This window comes from Neophocaena asiaeorientalis, unplaced genomic scaffold (genome assembly GCF_003031525.2).
Source record: "Neophocaena asiaeorientalis asiaeorientalis breed wild unplaced genomic scaffold, Neophocaena_asiaeorientalis_V1.1 scaffold870, whole genome shotgun sequence".
NCBI lineage: Eukaryota > Metazoa > Chordata > Mammalia > Artiodactyla > Phocoenidae > Neophocaena > Neophocaena asiaeorientalis.
The window spans coordinates 246,632-263,106 of NW_020175184.1; the positions used below are offsets into that span (position 1 = coordinate 246,632).

General features: G+C 41.4%; 1 protein-coding gene across 1 annotated transcript in view; it reads right to left on the bottom strand.

The window, feature by feature from the left end:
• The window catches only part of SRPX (sushi repeat containing protein X-linked), a 100,183-nt gene that overhangs the window by 52,917 nt on the left and 30,791 nt on the right, over nt 1–16,475 (bottom strand). Inside the window, exon 5 of the mRNA XM_024764572.1 lies at nt 2,838–2,897. Coding sequence (XP_024620340.1) covers nt 2,838–2,897 — 60 coding nt within the window. The remainder of the gene's footprint in view (nt 1–2,837; nt 2,898–16,475) is intronic.

Here is a 16,475-nt window from a genome sequence, read left to right on the forward strand (position 1 = left end):
TTTCGCTCAAATGTTGAAAACACTCACATCCTCCAGCTTCTGGACTTTGGCGTGAGTTTAGGAGGGGCACGATTTTATTTTTTCATTTTTAAATTTATTTATTTATTTTTGGCTGCGTTGGGTCTTCGTTGGGGTGCGCAGGCTTCTCAGTGCGGTGGCTTCTCTTGTTGCGGAGCACGGGCTCTAGGTGCGCGGGCTTCAGTAGAACGGGCTTAGTTGCTCTGCGGCATGTGGGATCTTCCTGGACCAGGGCTCGAACCTGTGTCCCCAGCATTGGCAGGTGGATTCTTAACCACTGTGCCACCAGGGAAGCCCGAGGGGCACGATTTTAGAGTAAACTAATATGAGGCAGCAGACCTGCAATTCTTAGCACACACACATTATGGTTGTCTTTTTCGCAAATGTGCCCAGGACAAATATTTAAGGCAGCAGGTCCATTAGAGAATGACCTGCATATACATGTATTACAAATTCACATATTTCAGTACAACCATGCAATTAGCAGATTTTTTTTACTCAGCTATTTTGAGTCTTCACATCCTTCCAGCAGAGCTGCCTACGCATCCCAGAGCTGTGCTGTTGTCAACATGTGGGGGGAAAAAATCTTGTTTCTATTTATTCGCAAAAGGAATTTCTTTTGGATTACTTTCCAAGACAAACCTTTGGAAGATATTTTGACATTTTAACAGCCCTGCAGTGATAATAATTAAAAATTCAGTGAGTGACTTGAATTTGAAGTGCATGCAAATAGCATGAGTTAAAAGTGAATTAGCGGAACATTTAACATAGAGGTTTAGAGAAAGGAAGCTCTTATGCTGCTTCAATTAAGACAGGGTTTATTTAGGGAGAAATCTAAATCGATTATTCAGGAAAACGTTTTCATCTCCCTGGGCCATTGTGGAGCTCCTGGGGTAAGCAGTGTCATGTAGCAGACCAAGGAGCTACTAGTGAACTCTGAATGTTGAGCTAAAACATCTGGATTTCAGACTCAAACGTAACGTTTGCTAGCTGTGTGAGTCTGTGCAAGTCACCTCCCCTCTCTAATGTGCGGTTCCTTCATCTGTAAATAATAACATATCTCTACGCTCCTTCCTCCTTCCCTCAATTAGTGTGAAGACAGGATGGCATTCCAAGTAAAAGAATCAAAAGCACATTAAATGTTGGTTACACTTCACTTCCTTTTTTCTTTGATAAATTTTATAAATTATCAATTTAATTCAAAAAAACGTTTACTGAGTATGTGCCAGACACTGTATAGGGGCCGAAGGATCTAGAACTAATCTCCCAATGGACAATGGTTTGCCTCTATGTTTTAAAACTAAAAAAAAATGACAGTGAAAACAATTTCCTAAGAAGTATTTATCCTTAAACATTCCTAAACAAGCTCTAGGCCAGGCACATATTTCCCTACATCTGGTTTACCTTCCACACTTGCGGTGCTGCGAAGCGAGGATGAACATTGAGAACAGTAATCTGAGGGCGCTATATAACCCCTCTTGGACACGTGAAGGGTCACACGTGCACGCGTGTGTTTTAGGAAGATTTTTCAATAAGGGACTCGAAAAAAAAAGATTTTTCAGAACTCTCAATTAAGAAGTGTTAGGTATGTATACGTATAGCTGATTCACTTTGTCATAAAGCGGAAACTAACACGCCGTTGTAAAGCAATTATACTCCAAGAAAGATGTTAAAAAAAAAAAAGTGTTAGGAATCAGAATACCACCTTACCCCAAACATCTAATTAACAAGTTTGTGCTTTGCTGGATTGGTTAATTCCTGAGGCAGTAATATAGGAGCTGTGGATAGGAATGAGTATCTGTATTCACAGGTCATAAGCAAACGTGGAACATGGTGGGAAACACCTGGACATAGACACCAGTCATTATATTAGCAAGGTTGCTCACTTGTGTGGAAAACAACTGAAGGACTCTCTCCAGCCAAAGGCTGACCAGTACTACCCTGATTCTCTTATAACTCAGACATATCGCAACAGAGCAGGGGAGTGTCCTCCTGCCAGAACGCAGATACATTTCCTGGGCAAAATGCCACAATAGAACTTTATTAATCAATTGTCTTCAGATTATTTCTCAACTGTAAAAGGAACTGAATTCAGAGAGAAATAATCTAAATTTGCCCTCACTTTCCTCAGGGCTCCCAAAGCTTCAGAGAAACGACTCACCATTAGAAAATATTTATGGACATACTTACCTGAGCCTGCATAGAAGGTTCTTGTTTAGGCTTTTTATACCTGCTGGAGGGGTGGATTGCTGGAAGTGTGTAGAGATGGAGCTCTTTATCATTAAAGTTTCATTGGGCAACACACTTTACTCATCATTTCAGGAGCCAAGCCAGACTCAGAAAGAGCACAATGAAATGAGCTTATGAAAATCAAGTTTTCTCATTCCTCATTCATCTCAGTACATTAGCAGCACTGGGTCCAGATTTGACCTGGGATGGTTTACTCTGGACGATTCTGGCTGTAATGTATGAATCAGGTAGAACTCATGGCTTGATTTTCACTTTCATCAGCTAGAGCTTGGCTTTGCAGAAGTAAGGACAGTAAAGAAACTGATGAGAATAAAATGACCACTGGGGTGCTGAAGGACAGCACTTCAGAGATTTCCAAATGCTTTTTGTTTTCTTTCATTTGTTTTTCTGTATTTTCTTTCAAATGGGAGCGTATGCATATTAATTTTAAAACATTTTGTTTTCTCGACAGGTAATTAGAACTTAAAACGTGTTGTCTGGTCACTTTATTATAGTCTGCTCTGCAGGGCAAAAAGGAAAGTCCTCCTGGCATCAGCAGGTCTTCATTAGCACATAAGCAAAGCATTCACCTTTATATCTAGCGTGTGAATACGCGACTTCATCGTCTTCTAGTGGTGAGTCTCCAGATCCTACAATAAAAAAGAACAGAAACTGCAGCAAGAAAAGCCACATGATACGGACGAATATTTTTGAAGCACTGCTTTGGCACAGTCCATGCAAGAGGGGCTATTAGAACGCACAGCCAAGAGTAAAAGCTTTTGTGGCCATTCATGAAGGGACAGGGGACCTCTCAGAGTGAACCTGGCTGGGCTGGGATTACCAGAGCCAATCAAGATGAGCCTCAAATGGTTTTGGAATTACCACATGCCAACTGAAATTCTCGACTCGGAATTGAAAGAAAGTCAACTTCACTCTGAGAAGAGGCCGATGGATATGAATCTCATGCCAGAGGAGACGCAGTAAAATGTGTATAACTCAGATACGGCCCAGACTTTCTCCAGCAATCAAAGAAAACCTGGTAGAAGTGGGTGTTTATGTTACCTGAGAATCAGTCCATTGTATGAAATGAACTTGGGTGGAGGTTAAGGAGGAAAATCAAATGTCTTATCTTAATGACAAAGAAATATAAAGCTGTCTTGGTACATCTGTAGGAAATGAGTGTTGAAACTGATGATATGGATGTTTCTTCAAAACCTCTCACCGAGGCATGGCTAAAGTCAAATTTCGTGATGAGTCTTGCTACCCTTGAAAACACCAGCCTCATAGAGAAAGTCTGTGCTTGATTTCAAAATTTAAACTCATTTGGAAGTTGGAACTGACTCATTTTTAACCTGTTAAATATTGAATTCCAGTAAATGGTAGATACTTAATCTTTAAAGCAGTGCCAGGCCCCAAACTTCAAAGCGATAATCTTACATTTAGAGATCTTTCCTCCTAGCCTTCCTAGTCTGATCACTGACTGTTGAGTTAATACCATCTTGATCACACATTTACCAGCAGGGACCGCAACCATCACAGATAAGAACATTCTCTTTTATGAGGTTACTGCAAGTCCTCACACGCCAAAGCCTTGTTACACATCTAAGAGGATTGCTACACAAACAAGTTCAGGGCCGACTGTCAGAAACTGGATTTCTATACTCTGAGTTCTGAGTTTTCTCCATTTGCCTTCACCAGGCACGTCAGGAATAAACTACATGCATTGTTAAACCACAGATTCAAGACCACAAGCTCAACTCTGGTGTCATTTGAAGAGTGGTAAATGTTTGCCTAAAGAGAGGAACCCTCCTGGTTACACCATGAGACAAGTCTTTATAATGAGTCAAAAGGAGATATAAAGATGGTTCGCATCACCACCCCCAAGGTAGCAGCGTCCCTGGTAGAGTAAAGCAGCTCTTCTGTTCATTTGTTTCTTTTTTTTTTTTTTTTTAACTATTGCTCCATCTTGTTTTGGCTTGCTCGGTTCTTTGTTTTTTTTAGTTTTGGCTGTGTTGGGTCTTTGTTGCTGCGCGTGGGTTTCTCTAGTTGCGGCGAGCGGGAGCAACTCTTTGTTGCGGTGCGCAGGCTTCTCACTGCGGTGGCTTCTCTTGTTGCGGAGCATGGGCTCTAGGCGTGCGGGCTTCAGTAGTTGTGGCACATGGGCTCAGTAGTTGTGGCTCACGGGCTCTAGAGCGCAGGCTCAGTAGTTGTGGAGCATGGGCTTAGTTGCTCTGCGGCAGGTGGGACCTTCCCGGACCAGGGCTCGAACGCGTGTCCCCTGCATTGGCAGGCGGATTCTCAACCACTGTGCCACCAGGGAAGCCCTCAGTTGTTTCTTTGGAAAGCCCATTGAAACCCCAAACCAGGCATTCTCACTACTGCCTTTACTTAAATTAGAGCCTGCAAGGCAGACAGTTCAGATGATCTCAAGAGTTTACCTTGATTAGCAACTTGATTAGTAGCACACTTATATTGGTCCATCCACCTCCACTTAGATCACAACCACTCATTATCTCTCTCTGCCTATCTTGAACTGTGATGACTCTAAGTCAGAAATTCCCCTTTGCCAATGATTGTTCCAGGGGTAGGCACGAAACCCAGTATTGGCCAGTGACAAGGAAAAATATGTCTGCTTTGGGGGAACAGGGCTTATGGAAAAGACTTTCCCCCTGATAAAAGAGAAAAGTGCACAAGAAAACTCTTTTGCCCTCTTTTCTCCCTTCCTGCTTTGGAAGCTATGGTGTAAGGATAAATGCCTGAAGCTACAGCAGCCATTTTGCAACCATGAGGTAAGATGTCTCAGGACAAAAGGTTTTTGGCTGAGGATGGTAGAGTGGAACTATTAAAAGAACCTGGGGTCTGTGATGACTTTATTGGGCTACTAAATCAGCCCTAGACATCCTACCTCCATACTTCTTGCTAGGTCAATAATAAATGTCCTTTCAATTTAAGCCATTGTGAATAGCATTGTCACTTGCAGCTTAATGCATTCAAACTGATTCACAAATGAACAGGAAATTTACTGCCTATTATTGATAAGAGATAAGAGAATACAAAATAAACGGATATTAGCTACCCCTTCCCCCAGGATCCCAGTTTATATTCAGCCTAAACTCATATATCAACTTCTATAAAAAATGATGACTAGTCTACAAAACGGACATCATGAAGGATACAATAAGATCAGAGACCACTGACTAACTTATGTTCAGCAGACTGTACGTATTAAAGCTCACTAAAGCAGCAAAGGAAATCCACACATATTAGAGAAAGATTTTCCACAGGGTTAAAATAGAAAGAAAAGAATAAAAAGAGAGAGAGAAGTTGGCAGGGAAGGAGAGAGGGAGGTTTCCTAACAAACTCTTCTTTATTTACAAAAGGCCGTCCCTTTAGAATTCTGGTTAATTGAGGTTTTATCATGAAAACCATTAATCAGTCCTCATGTGGTTCAGATTACCACTCTTTGGAAAGAATGCTTCAGTGCTTCTTCTACACAAATACAAATTCTACATTGGCTCAGAAATCAGAAACTCAGTGCCATGTAGGATTCTGTCCCTCAGCCATACCTGGAGCCAATTCCATTTATAATTCTGCTCTCCTTGCAGAAACTTCATCTAAATCAACAGATTTGCAAAGAAATAGTCACTCCTTTTTTCCCAAAGTTCAAAGAAGGGTCTTTCTGGTCCATTGAATCCCACCCTTTCATCCAGTATGTCCAGGTAGTTAACACCATTGAGGCAACCAACACACTCTTAAGAAATATCTATTAAATGTATTAGAATTACACCAGGAATTTAGATTTAGAAGGCTAGACTGCTCTTTTCATCACCCTAAAAGTTTTTTCATCGTGACGGTGGTGGGTAGAGGGAGCATTTGAAACTAACGGAAGATGTAGCCAATTTGCTAAACTACATTCCTGTATTGACTGTGATACATGATGCAAGTTGACAGATTTGCTGGTTCTGTGTTAAAGTTTTAGCTCAAAGGGTTGGGTTTATTTTTTAATTATTTTGAAGATAGCTATACATTCTTAACTTTTGTCAGAAATTTTTGTTTTTCCCCCTCATCATCCTTATTCTAATAATAATTTTATTACTATCAGGAGTCATCATATTTAATAGTAAACTACATCATCAATTTTATACTGAAAGTCAATGGGAAAATCAAACTCACTTCGCAGTAAAGATTCTAAACTTGAGTCCCTGGCCTCCTAGAGGAACAATGGAAGCACTTTGGGGGAGTCCATGAACCCCTTGCAATTGGACATGCTTTTTGGTACATGAATATACTTTCCTGGGGAAAAACTCGCTGACTTTTAGTAGATTTTAATAAGGGTCTGTGATCCAAAAAATTATTAAGAATCATGGTTTTACAGCATTCTTTATTATGAAGCATGTTAGAGTATTTACTAAAGAAGTATGCAGTATCTCCTTGATATTTGAAACTTTTTAGTATGGGAGAGGAGAGACAAATATATTTCAAACAAGGATAAGTGCTTATCTTTATTAGATCTTACTGCTTTCTTCTCTAGATTATTGTTATCCAATGGAACTTTCTGCAATGATGGACATGCTCTATATCTATGCCATACAATAGGATAGCCACTAGCCACATGTGATCATTAAGCACTTGAAATATGGCTAGTACAACTGGGCAGATACATTTTTTATTTCATTGAACTTTAATTAATTTAAATTTTTACAGCCATGTGGCTAGTGGTTACCATACTAGACAGCATAGGTCTAGACTTAATTTAAAAATATATATTTTGTGGAGATAAATCATGTCTCTAAATTGCTCAATGGTGAGAACCATGTCTAATTTGCCTTGTATACCTAGCATATGATTCAGAATTGGTAGCTGACAAATGTTGGAAGAAAAGAGAAAAATCTGCCTCATGTTTCTTATGACACATAAATCATGTGTCATTATGCTCGTATGTCTGGAATGGTTTTATCCCACTCAGTATAGCTTCAGGATATAAATTTGAACGGTGACAATACTGGAGATTTGGATGTTTAGAAAAAGGTATTTTGGGCACTTCCCTGGCAGCACAGTGGTTAAGAATCCGCCTGCCAATGCAGGGGACACGGGTTCGATCCCTGGTCCGGGAAGATCCCACATGCTGCGGAGCAACTAAGCCCGCAAGCCACAACTACTGAGCCTGCGTGCCACAACTACTGAAGTCCACGTGCCTAGAACCTGTGCTCCGCAACAAGAGAAACCACCGCGATGAGAAGGCCACGCACTGCAATGAAGAGTAGCCCCAGCTCAGCTGGCCGCAACTAGAGAAAGCCTGCACGCAGCAATGAAGACCCAACACAGCCAAAAATAAATACATTAAAATAAATAAATAAATAAATTTTAAGAAAAAGGAAAAGGTATTTTGCACTGTTGGAAGACACAGGGTATTCATTTACGGGAACCAGATGATTTAGTGCTAGCAAATGATTTGCCAAAGGGGCTACACTGCAGCTGTAGTAAAGTCAAAAGGACATTTGAATGGCTTCTGAACAAAGATCAAATCCAGGGCACTGCCAGGAAAACACAGCCAAGGATATGACCGTCAAATCCTTTGTTAAGTCAAGGTGGTGCTTCAGAGTACTTTCAGTCATACAAGAGTCCCTTTAGAGAGTAAAGGTGTGTCTCCCAGATCCTCTCAAAGAAACAACAGAGAAGAGTTTATGTCTGTGAGATTTGTGGATGTGGCTTCTGTCTAATGGACAGAATGTCTAATGGACAGGAGACCCACAAAGTGCTTAATGAGGTATATATTCAGAAATATTACCAACATGACTGAGGGGGACAGAGACATTATAGAGTGAGGAGAGCCCTTTGAACTCCCAGAATTCTACTGTCAGGAAACAGGCTCATAGAGTTGCTTAGCTGTAAATAGGTGTTACCCTTCCTGGAAAAGGAAAGATTGCTTAGAGGGTGGAATCAAGAGCGTAGAGAATAGAGCAGAGAACCATAAAGAATTCTTTCCAGACTGTGAGGCCTGAAGAAAGAACTACCAAAACTTGGCCAGCTCGATTTCAGGACTTCTATGGAACAGTGACTCCTTTATGCCTCCCATTTAACCCCATTTTTAACAGGAATCTCTATAGCAGTTATATTATGGCTATTCGACCATTGTAGGTTGGGTATGTGGGGAGAAGATACCTCTTTGGTTTTACAGGTCTACAGATAGAGGAGAACTGTATTCAAGCAGTTACAGTTAAAGAAGTACATAGAAGGCGCCTCATCCCCACCTGGCCCTGATTGAGATGATGAGATTCTGGACTTCGAGCTGATGCTACAATGGGATAAGACTTTTAGGGACCTTGAGAGGGCATGAGTGTATTTTGCATGTGGGAAGGACAGGGATCACTGGGTGCCAGAGGGTAGACTGTGATATGCAGCCCCCCGTGATCCCTTTCTCCCAGAATTCATACCTTTGTATAACTCTCCCGTATCGGGATGGACTTACTGACTTTGCTTCTAATGAAAAGGATATAGCAGAAGGGATGTTATGTCTCTTCTGAGATATAAGAGGACTGTGGTTTCCATCTTGGACATTCTCTCACTGTCTTTCTTGGATCACGCATCCTGGGGCATGCCAACTGCCAGGTCTTGATGGAGTCCCATATGGAGAAGCTCATGTGGTGAGGAACAAAAGCCTGCCAATAGTCATGTGAATAAGGTTGGAAGAAGATCTACACACACACACACATACACACACGTCGAGCCTTCAGATTAAACCTCAGGCCAAGGCAACAACTTGATTGCAACCTCATGAGAAACCCTGAGCCAGCTAAGCCATGACCGGATTGTAATGTACACAAATTCTGATATAAGAAGCAGTATTTGTTTTAAAAACAAAAAAGGGGGTGTGGGTCCTCTCTAGTAAAATAAACTGTTGTCAAGTTTAGTCTGTGAATTCGTATGACTGGGTGATAAAATCTGCTTTAGGAATAAGTGACTTTCAGTCTCAAGATATTACATAGTTTATCCTTTAAGGCAGGAAAACCCCTGTGTTTCTCTGTATGTCTTCACGTCCTAAAGATCTTTACAAAATGGGAGCCTTATTCTACTGCTGTGAAGCATTACTCCTGAGTCTCTCGCATTCTGTGGCTTTTGCTAACACTTACAAGTGTTCCAACATTTTGGGAGAGCCTGAGGAAGGGTGGACAGAGGGTAGAGTGGTAACCCTTCTCTCCTCCGTGGGTAAATTTGCAAGGGCTTCTTAGCTAGTCCTAATATACGGGGGACCATTGATTGAAGAAGCCCAGGTGTGAGTCTCACATGCCCGACTGGCAGGCAAGACTTGCTCTGTTATGTCTTGGCAAAGTTTTGAGACAGAGGAGAGATGTCCAGGAGTTGTGTATAAATGTGTGTGTTTGAAGGAGTGGAGCAGAGAAGACAATTTAGCTTTTCAAGAGCATCTGCTTCAACTCCAAGATATAGGAGCGAGTACACAGAGGGCCAGATACTGTAAATGAGACCCTCTTCCTTGGAAGCTTTACACCTCTAAATCAGGGGCAGACTAACAGATAAAAGCCCAAGGGTAAGAAAAGGGGGTGGCGGAAGTACACAGAGACGATGCCCGTCCCAAGTGGAACAAGGGGATCCAGAAAGATGGATCTAAATAAACCTTTTGCTAATCACGGGGAGTAGACTGAAGGCAATGTTTATTACCAGTATTTTTCTTGGAGGAGAACATCCACGAAAATATTCAGATGGGACAAGTTTACAGTACATCTCAGACATTCGCTTCACTATACACCCTCCTCTTTTCCCCTCCCCATCACCATCCCAAAGCCCTCACATGTACCAACAATCAACTAGAGTAGCGTTTCAAACTTTTGACCCAATTTAATGTCATAGCTAGTATTTTCAGAGTGAAAGAGAACAGAATTGAAAATGTCAGGGCTCATTGCACATATTAAAGATAAATACTACTTTGTCCAACTTATGTTTTAATTATACAGGTGTACGTGCAGTAGGGCGTCCCCGTTTGCATGAGACAGTCTGATTTCGTGTCTGTTTTCCCGGCATTATTATCACTAGCACTCCCTCACACTCAGAAGTGTTCTGATTGGACAATAAATACTATATTAACCCAAATAACAGGTCACAGTATATATTTCTTCCTATGGGTCTTAGTCAAAATAATTGGAAAAACAGTGATTTAGAATATTTTGAAACACCCATAGGTAATAAGAGCCTTGTCTAGTTAATTCTTTGTTTCCTCCCTCCAAAGGAAGATACCTGACTATCTGAGAAAGGCTTCTGCGGGCAGTAAGGGAAGCCTTTGCTTCGCCCTGATTTGTTCAGGACCTGGATGTTCTAGCCCATGAGACGCCAAGCAGGGACTGAGCTTCCTCAATGGCGCATGGCCATCCTCTCTGGTAGGATGCAATTGAAAGAGCCCTGGGATTAAGTTCCAGCTCCTCCACTAATTCTATGGTATTGACTGAGGAAGCCACTTTCCTTTCCTGAGCCTCAGTTTGCTCACCTGTAAAAGGGAGTGACAGTAACGGGGAGAAGAGTGCAGTACATGTCTTCAAATTATGTCCCCTCTGAACATTCCTATAGTCAACCTCTAGCTGGGATCATGGTAGTTCTCCTCCAACTGGTAATAAACCATGAGCATGGTGCATGACACCTTCACCAGATTCCTTCATTTTCATTGCCCCTTTAAGTAAGTCCTAGGGCAATCCCATGAGGGAGGTATCATTCAGGGACTAGCATGTATAGGTGGGGAGGGCAGCAACCCTTTGTAACCTTGTTCATGCTCTGATGTCAGCTCAGAGAATGAAATGAATATCGAGTACAAGGCAAACAAGGATTGAACTCTTCTGATCATAAATCCTGTGCTATTTCACAACTTCTTGTTTCTGTCTCTCTGCCTTTACACAACCCACCTGAAAAGCCCTTCCCCTCCTCTCAGCCCCTTTCCTGATTTAAAAGCTATTTCAAAGCCTAGCTCCTCTAAGTTGGTCTTTTCTAATCTTCACTTTAAAGTCTATTCACATTCACATGCTCTGTCCTATTTTTGAATTAGCACTGATCTTATATGGGTTTGGATTTTTCAGAAGTTGTTTCAGACGTGTGTAGGTTCTGTCTTCCCAGGTAGACAGAAAACTTCTCAGGGAAGTTATGTTGATAATATTTCTGAATATATAACTCATTAAGAACTTCGTGGGTCTCCTGTGAATCTCTTGGAGTTCACTCCATTAGACAAAAGCCACATCCACAAATCTCATAAACTCTTGTCTGTTGTTTGATTGAGAGGATCTGGGAGACACATCCTTGCTCTCTTAGAGCTTCAGTGAACAAAGCACCGCTCCACCCAGAGTTCCTCAAAAGGCTTCTTCCCCTCGAGGCTTTCGTCTACATACCCCTGATCTGCTGTTGCTGTTCCACCAGCATCAAAGCGAGACACCATCTCCCTGAGTGAAGGCTATACTTACAGAAACAGATACTGTATTTAAGATTCAAAAAAGCTGCCCAAATAAAGCTGCAATTGGCACATCGTTCTTGGCAGTAAACCAGTGGTATAATTTACAAAATTCTGGCACATTGTAGCAAAACTGAGAAGAACAGGATTCAGGAAAGAGAGATGCTAAGAAAAGAAAAGAAAATTGCAGCCGTGTGCACTGAGAATAGTAGGGCAAGCGTCTAACTGAATAGCTGTAGAATGATAAAATGTAGATTAAAGGGAGAGAGACAGGCAGGCAGACAGACTGGACGGGGGTAGGGAGAGAGAGAGAAAGAAAGAGAGAAGTGAGGAAAGACACTGCCAGAAAACATCCCTTAAATAAACATCATAGGATTGTCTGTGACAGGCTGCAGCCTGTTCAGCTGAAACCTGAGGCTTCATCCTTCTGGAACATTCTCTGGCTCCCTGACAGAGGATGGAACACCATCACCCAAGGATGAAAACCTGGACTTCACTTGAAGCCTTTCGTGCTCTGCCGTGATGAGAAGTAGAACGGTTTCTTTTCCGGGTAGCTTCTCTCTTGGATTTTGAAAGCATGGTTTTCCACCCAGTGTCCTTGAACTGACAGTCACACACTGGCTGCTGTCAGTTATTATTATCTTCACTGGGAGGCTCAAGCTCTGGGGAAAAAAGAAGGTGGAACTGAACTGATGGCAATTCTGGGTTTCAACATGCTAATCGGCAAGCCTTGTGTACTACCTCTTGGGAGTGGCTAAACTCCAATATACAATGTCTGGTGCTACCCCTTTCTAGGTGTGCTGGGCATCCACTGTGTTCTTCTGAGGGAAACAGGACCCCTCCTTTTCGAGAACTGTACCATTCCCCCATGCTACCCACATGCTTCTAGCGGAGATGGCTTTTTCCTAACCCCTGACCACAGGGACAATCACGGGAATCAAGCTGGAACGATCAGATCCTTCAGAGGATTTTTCTCTGGTCGTAAAATATGGTAAAAGGAAAATACAGTGGTAAAAAGAAGCTATGATCCCTGTATATGCCAATGACAAAGGTTAAGTCTCGTAGAGAATGCGAATCCGAGAGAATGAAATCACAGAAAAGCAGGGACAAAACAGAGATAGAGGGAGAGAAAGAGCGATCTCACAGTATTTGAGCCCTTGGTTCCATTATGCCTTGGGCCCACCAGCATACCCCTGCCCTTACAGAAAACAAAACCTCCCTTTGGCCAAAGCTGGTTCAAGATGAGTTTCTGTCACTTACCATCAAGAGGTCTGACTTAAATAGCAGGCCATCGGTTCACATTTGAATGAAATGAATGACCGAAGGATATGGTACGACCTCTGATTTGGGATAAGAAATCAGTCTCAGAACATAACCTCCAATTCCTTATTTCAAAACAATAGTGTAGCTCAGATTTAAAACAGCTTCGTGTGCTGTTCAACAAATTTAGTGGGATCAGCTTATTTTTTTAATTTTTGTTGGAGTCTAGTTGATTTATAATGTTGTGTTAGTTTCAGGTGTACAGCAAAGTGAATCAGTTATACATATACATATATACACTCTTTTTTAGGTTCTTTTCCCACATAGGCCATTACAGAGTATTGAGTAAAGTTCCCTGTGCTATAACAGTAGGTCCTTACTAATTATCTATTTTATATATAGTAGTGTGTATGTGTCAATCCCTATCTCCCAATTTATCCCTCCCCGCCCCTTACGCCCTGGTAACCATAAGTTTGTTTTCTACATCTGCAACTCTCATTTCGCTTTTGTAGATAAGTTCATTTGTATCCTTTTTAAAAAAATTTTTTTTCATTTCATTTTTGGCTGCATCAGAGCAAAGTGAATCAGTTATACATATACATATATACACTCTTTTTTAGGTTCTTTTCCCACATAGGCCATTACAGAGTATTGAGTAAAGTTCCCTGTGCTATAACAGTAGGTCCTTACTAATTATCTATTTTATATATAGTAGTGTGTATGTGTCAATCCCTATCTCCCAATTTATCCCTCCCCGCCCCTTACGCCCTGGTAACCATAAGTTTGTTTTCTACATCTGCAACTCTCATTTCGCTTTTGTAGATAAGTTCATTTGTATCCTTTTTAAAAAAATTTTTTTTCATTTCATTTTTGGCTGCATCAGGTCTTAGCTGTGGGATCTTCGTTGCAGCACGTGGGCTCTTTCGTTGCGGCGTGCAGGCTTCTCTCTAGTTGCTGCGGGTGGGCTCCGGAGCCTATGGGCTCTGTGTGTTGTGGCACATGGGCTCTGTAGTTTGCAGCACACGGGCTTAGTAGCTGTGGCGCACAGGCTTAGTTGCCCCACGGCATGTGGGATCTTAGTTCCCCGACCAGGGATCAAACCCATGTCCCCTGCATTGGAAGGAGGATTCTTAACCACTGGACCACCAGGGAAGTCCCTGTATCCTTTTTTTTTTTAGATTCCACACATAAGTGACATCATACGATGCTTGTCTTTCTCTGTCTGACGTACTTCACTCAGTATGACAATCTCTAGGTCCAACCATGTTGCTGCAAATGACATTATTTCATTCCTTTTTATGGGGGATCAGCTTTATTTTTAATAAAATACATTAGATCAGAATGAGAAAAAACAGTCACTGTATATAGTAAAGGTTTATGAAACTTCTGGCTCAGTAACATAATTATGTATATTATATATATAATATTTCATTGATTCTAAAAAAGCATTTTTTTACATTTTAATTTCTCTGAACTCACGATGACCTTTATAATCGATGGAATGGCGTAATTTAATTGGCATCACTTCTTTCTTTCTTAGTGGTATTTAAAATAACAATGCCTTTGACAACCACTGGAGTCTTAGATGTGATGACATACTGTGTGTGTGTGGTAGTGTGTATGCGCGTGCATCTGTGTGCTCTGGACTGTGGTGTAAAGTATATTTCTTACTGCTGGTAGCAATAGAAAGAATTTGAAAATAAGTGCATTACATGACTTACCTAGGGATTCCAAATTGATAATCAACTTTGATTTAATAAAGGAATTTTTAGAAAAATTGATAAAGTAATCTTTGCTGAAGTAATCTTTGATAAAGTAATACATATCAACTAAGGCATTTATCCACTCTCATACTTACATTATGCCTTAACACAGGGGTCCCCAACCCCCAGGCCGCAGACAGTCGTTAGCTCAACATCACTAATAATTAGAGAAATGCAAATCCAAACTACAATAAGGTATCACCTCACACTGGTCAGAATGGCCATCATCAAAAAATCTACAAACAATAAATGCTGGAGACGGTGTGGAGAAAAGGGAACCCTCTTGCACTGTTGGTGGGAATGTCAATTGATACAGCCACTATGGAGAACAGTATGGAGGTTCCTTAAAAAACTAAAAATAGAATTACCATAGGACCCAGCAATCCCACTCCTGGGTATGTTCCCAGAGAAAACCATAATTCAAAAAGACACATGCACCCCAATGTTCATTGCAGCACTATTTACAATAGCCAGGTCATGGAAGCAACCTAAATGCCCATTGACAGATGAATGGGTAAAGAAGATGTGGTACATATATACAATGGAATATTACTCAGCCATAAAAAGGAATGAAATTGGGTCATTTGTAAAGACGTGGATAGACCTAGAGACTGTCATACAGAGTGAAGTAAGTCAGAAAGAGACAAATATCATATATTAACGCATATATGTGGAACCTAGACAAATGGTACAGATGAACCAGTTTTCAGGGCAGAAGTAGAGACACAGATGTAGAGAACAAACGTATGGACACCAAGGAGGGAAAGCAGGGGTTGGGGGGTGGTGGTGGTGTGATGAATTGGGAGATTGGGATTGACATGTATACACTAATATGTATGAAATAGATAACTAATAAGAACCTGCTGTATAAAAGAAATAAATAAAAGAAAAAAATAAAAACTATGAAAACTAAACTTACTTATATAGAGAGACTGCCAAGACCTCCTCTTAAAGAGTTCTCAATAAATGGCGGCTATGATTGTCTTCTTAAAAAAAAAAAAAAAAAAGGAGATATCCCAACTCCCCTCACCATCTCCCTACACAAAGCTGATATTCCAAATGTCTACACACTCAGTGTGAAGAATGAACTAGAAATAAATCCATCCTGTGTACCAGGGCTACAAAGATAAGTTCTTGTACGTGGGCACTGAGCGGAGGAAGAAAAAACTTTCCCGTGATAATTCATAGCCACATTATTATGACTATTACATTATTACTAAAATCTCAATAATAATGGTGAAAACCACAGTGATAACCATTTCACACCAAACCAAGTTGGCAAACATTTGAAAATCTGACAAGATCAAGTGCTGATAAGGGTGTTGAGCAGTAGAAACACACATTGGTGCTTTAAATGGGTACAATCTCTTTAGTAAATCATTTGGTATTACTGAAGAAAGTCAGAGTTATATATGTACTATGATCCAGCAATTCCACTCCTAAGTATTTATCCTAGAGAAATTCCTGCACATTGCTCCAGAGAAATGAACAAGGATCGTCCCAACAGCGCAGTTTCTTATAACATAAAACTAGCAATAACCCAAATGCACATCAAGAGTAGCATCAGGGCTTCCCTGGTGGCACAGTGGTTGAGAGTCCACCTGCCGATGCAGGGGACGCGGGTTCGTGCCTCGGTCCGGGGGGATCCCACGTGCCGCGGAGCGGCTGGGCCCATGAGCCACGGCCGCTGGGCCTGCGCGTCCAGAGCCTGTGCTCCGCGGCGGGAGAGGCCACAACAATGAGAGGCCCGCGTACCACGCAAA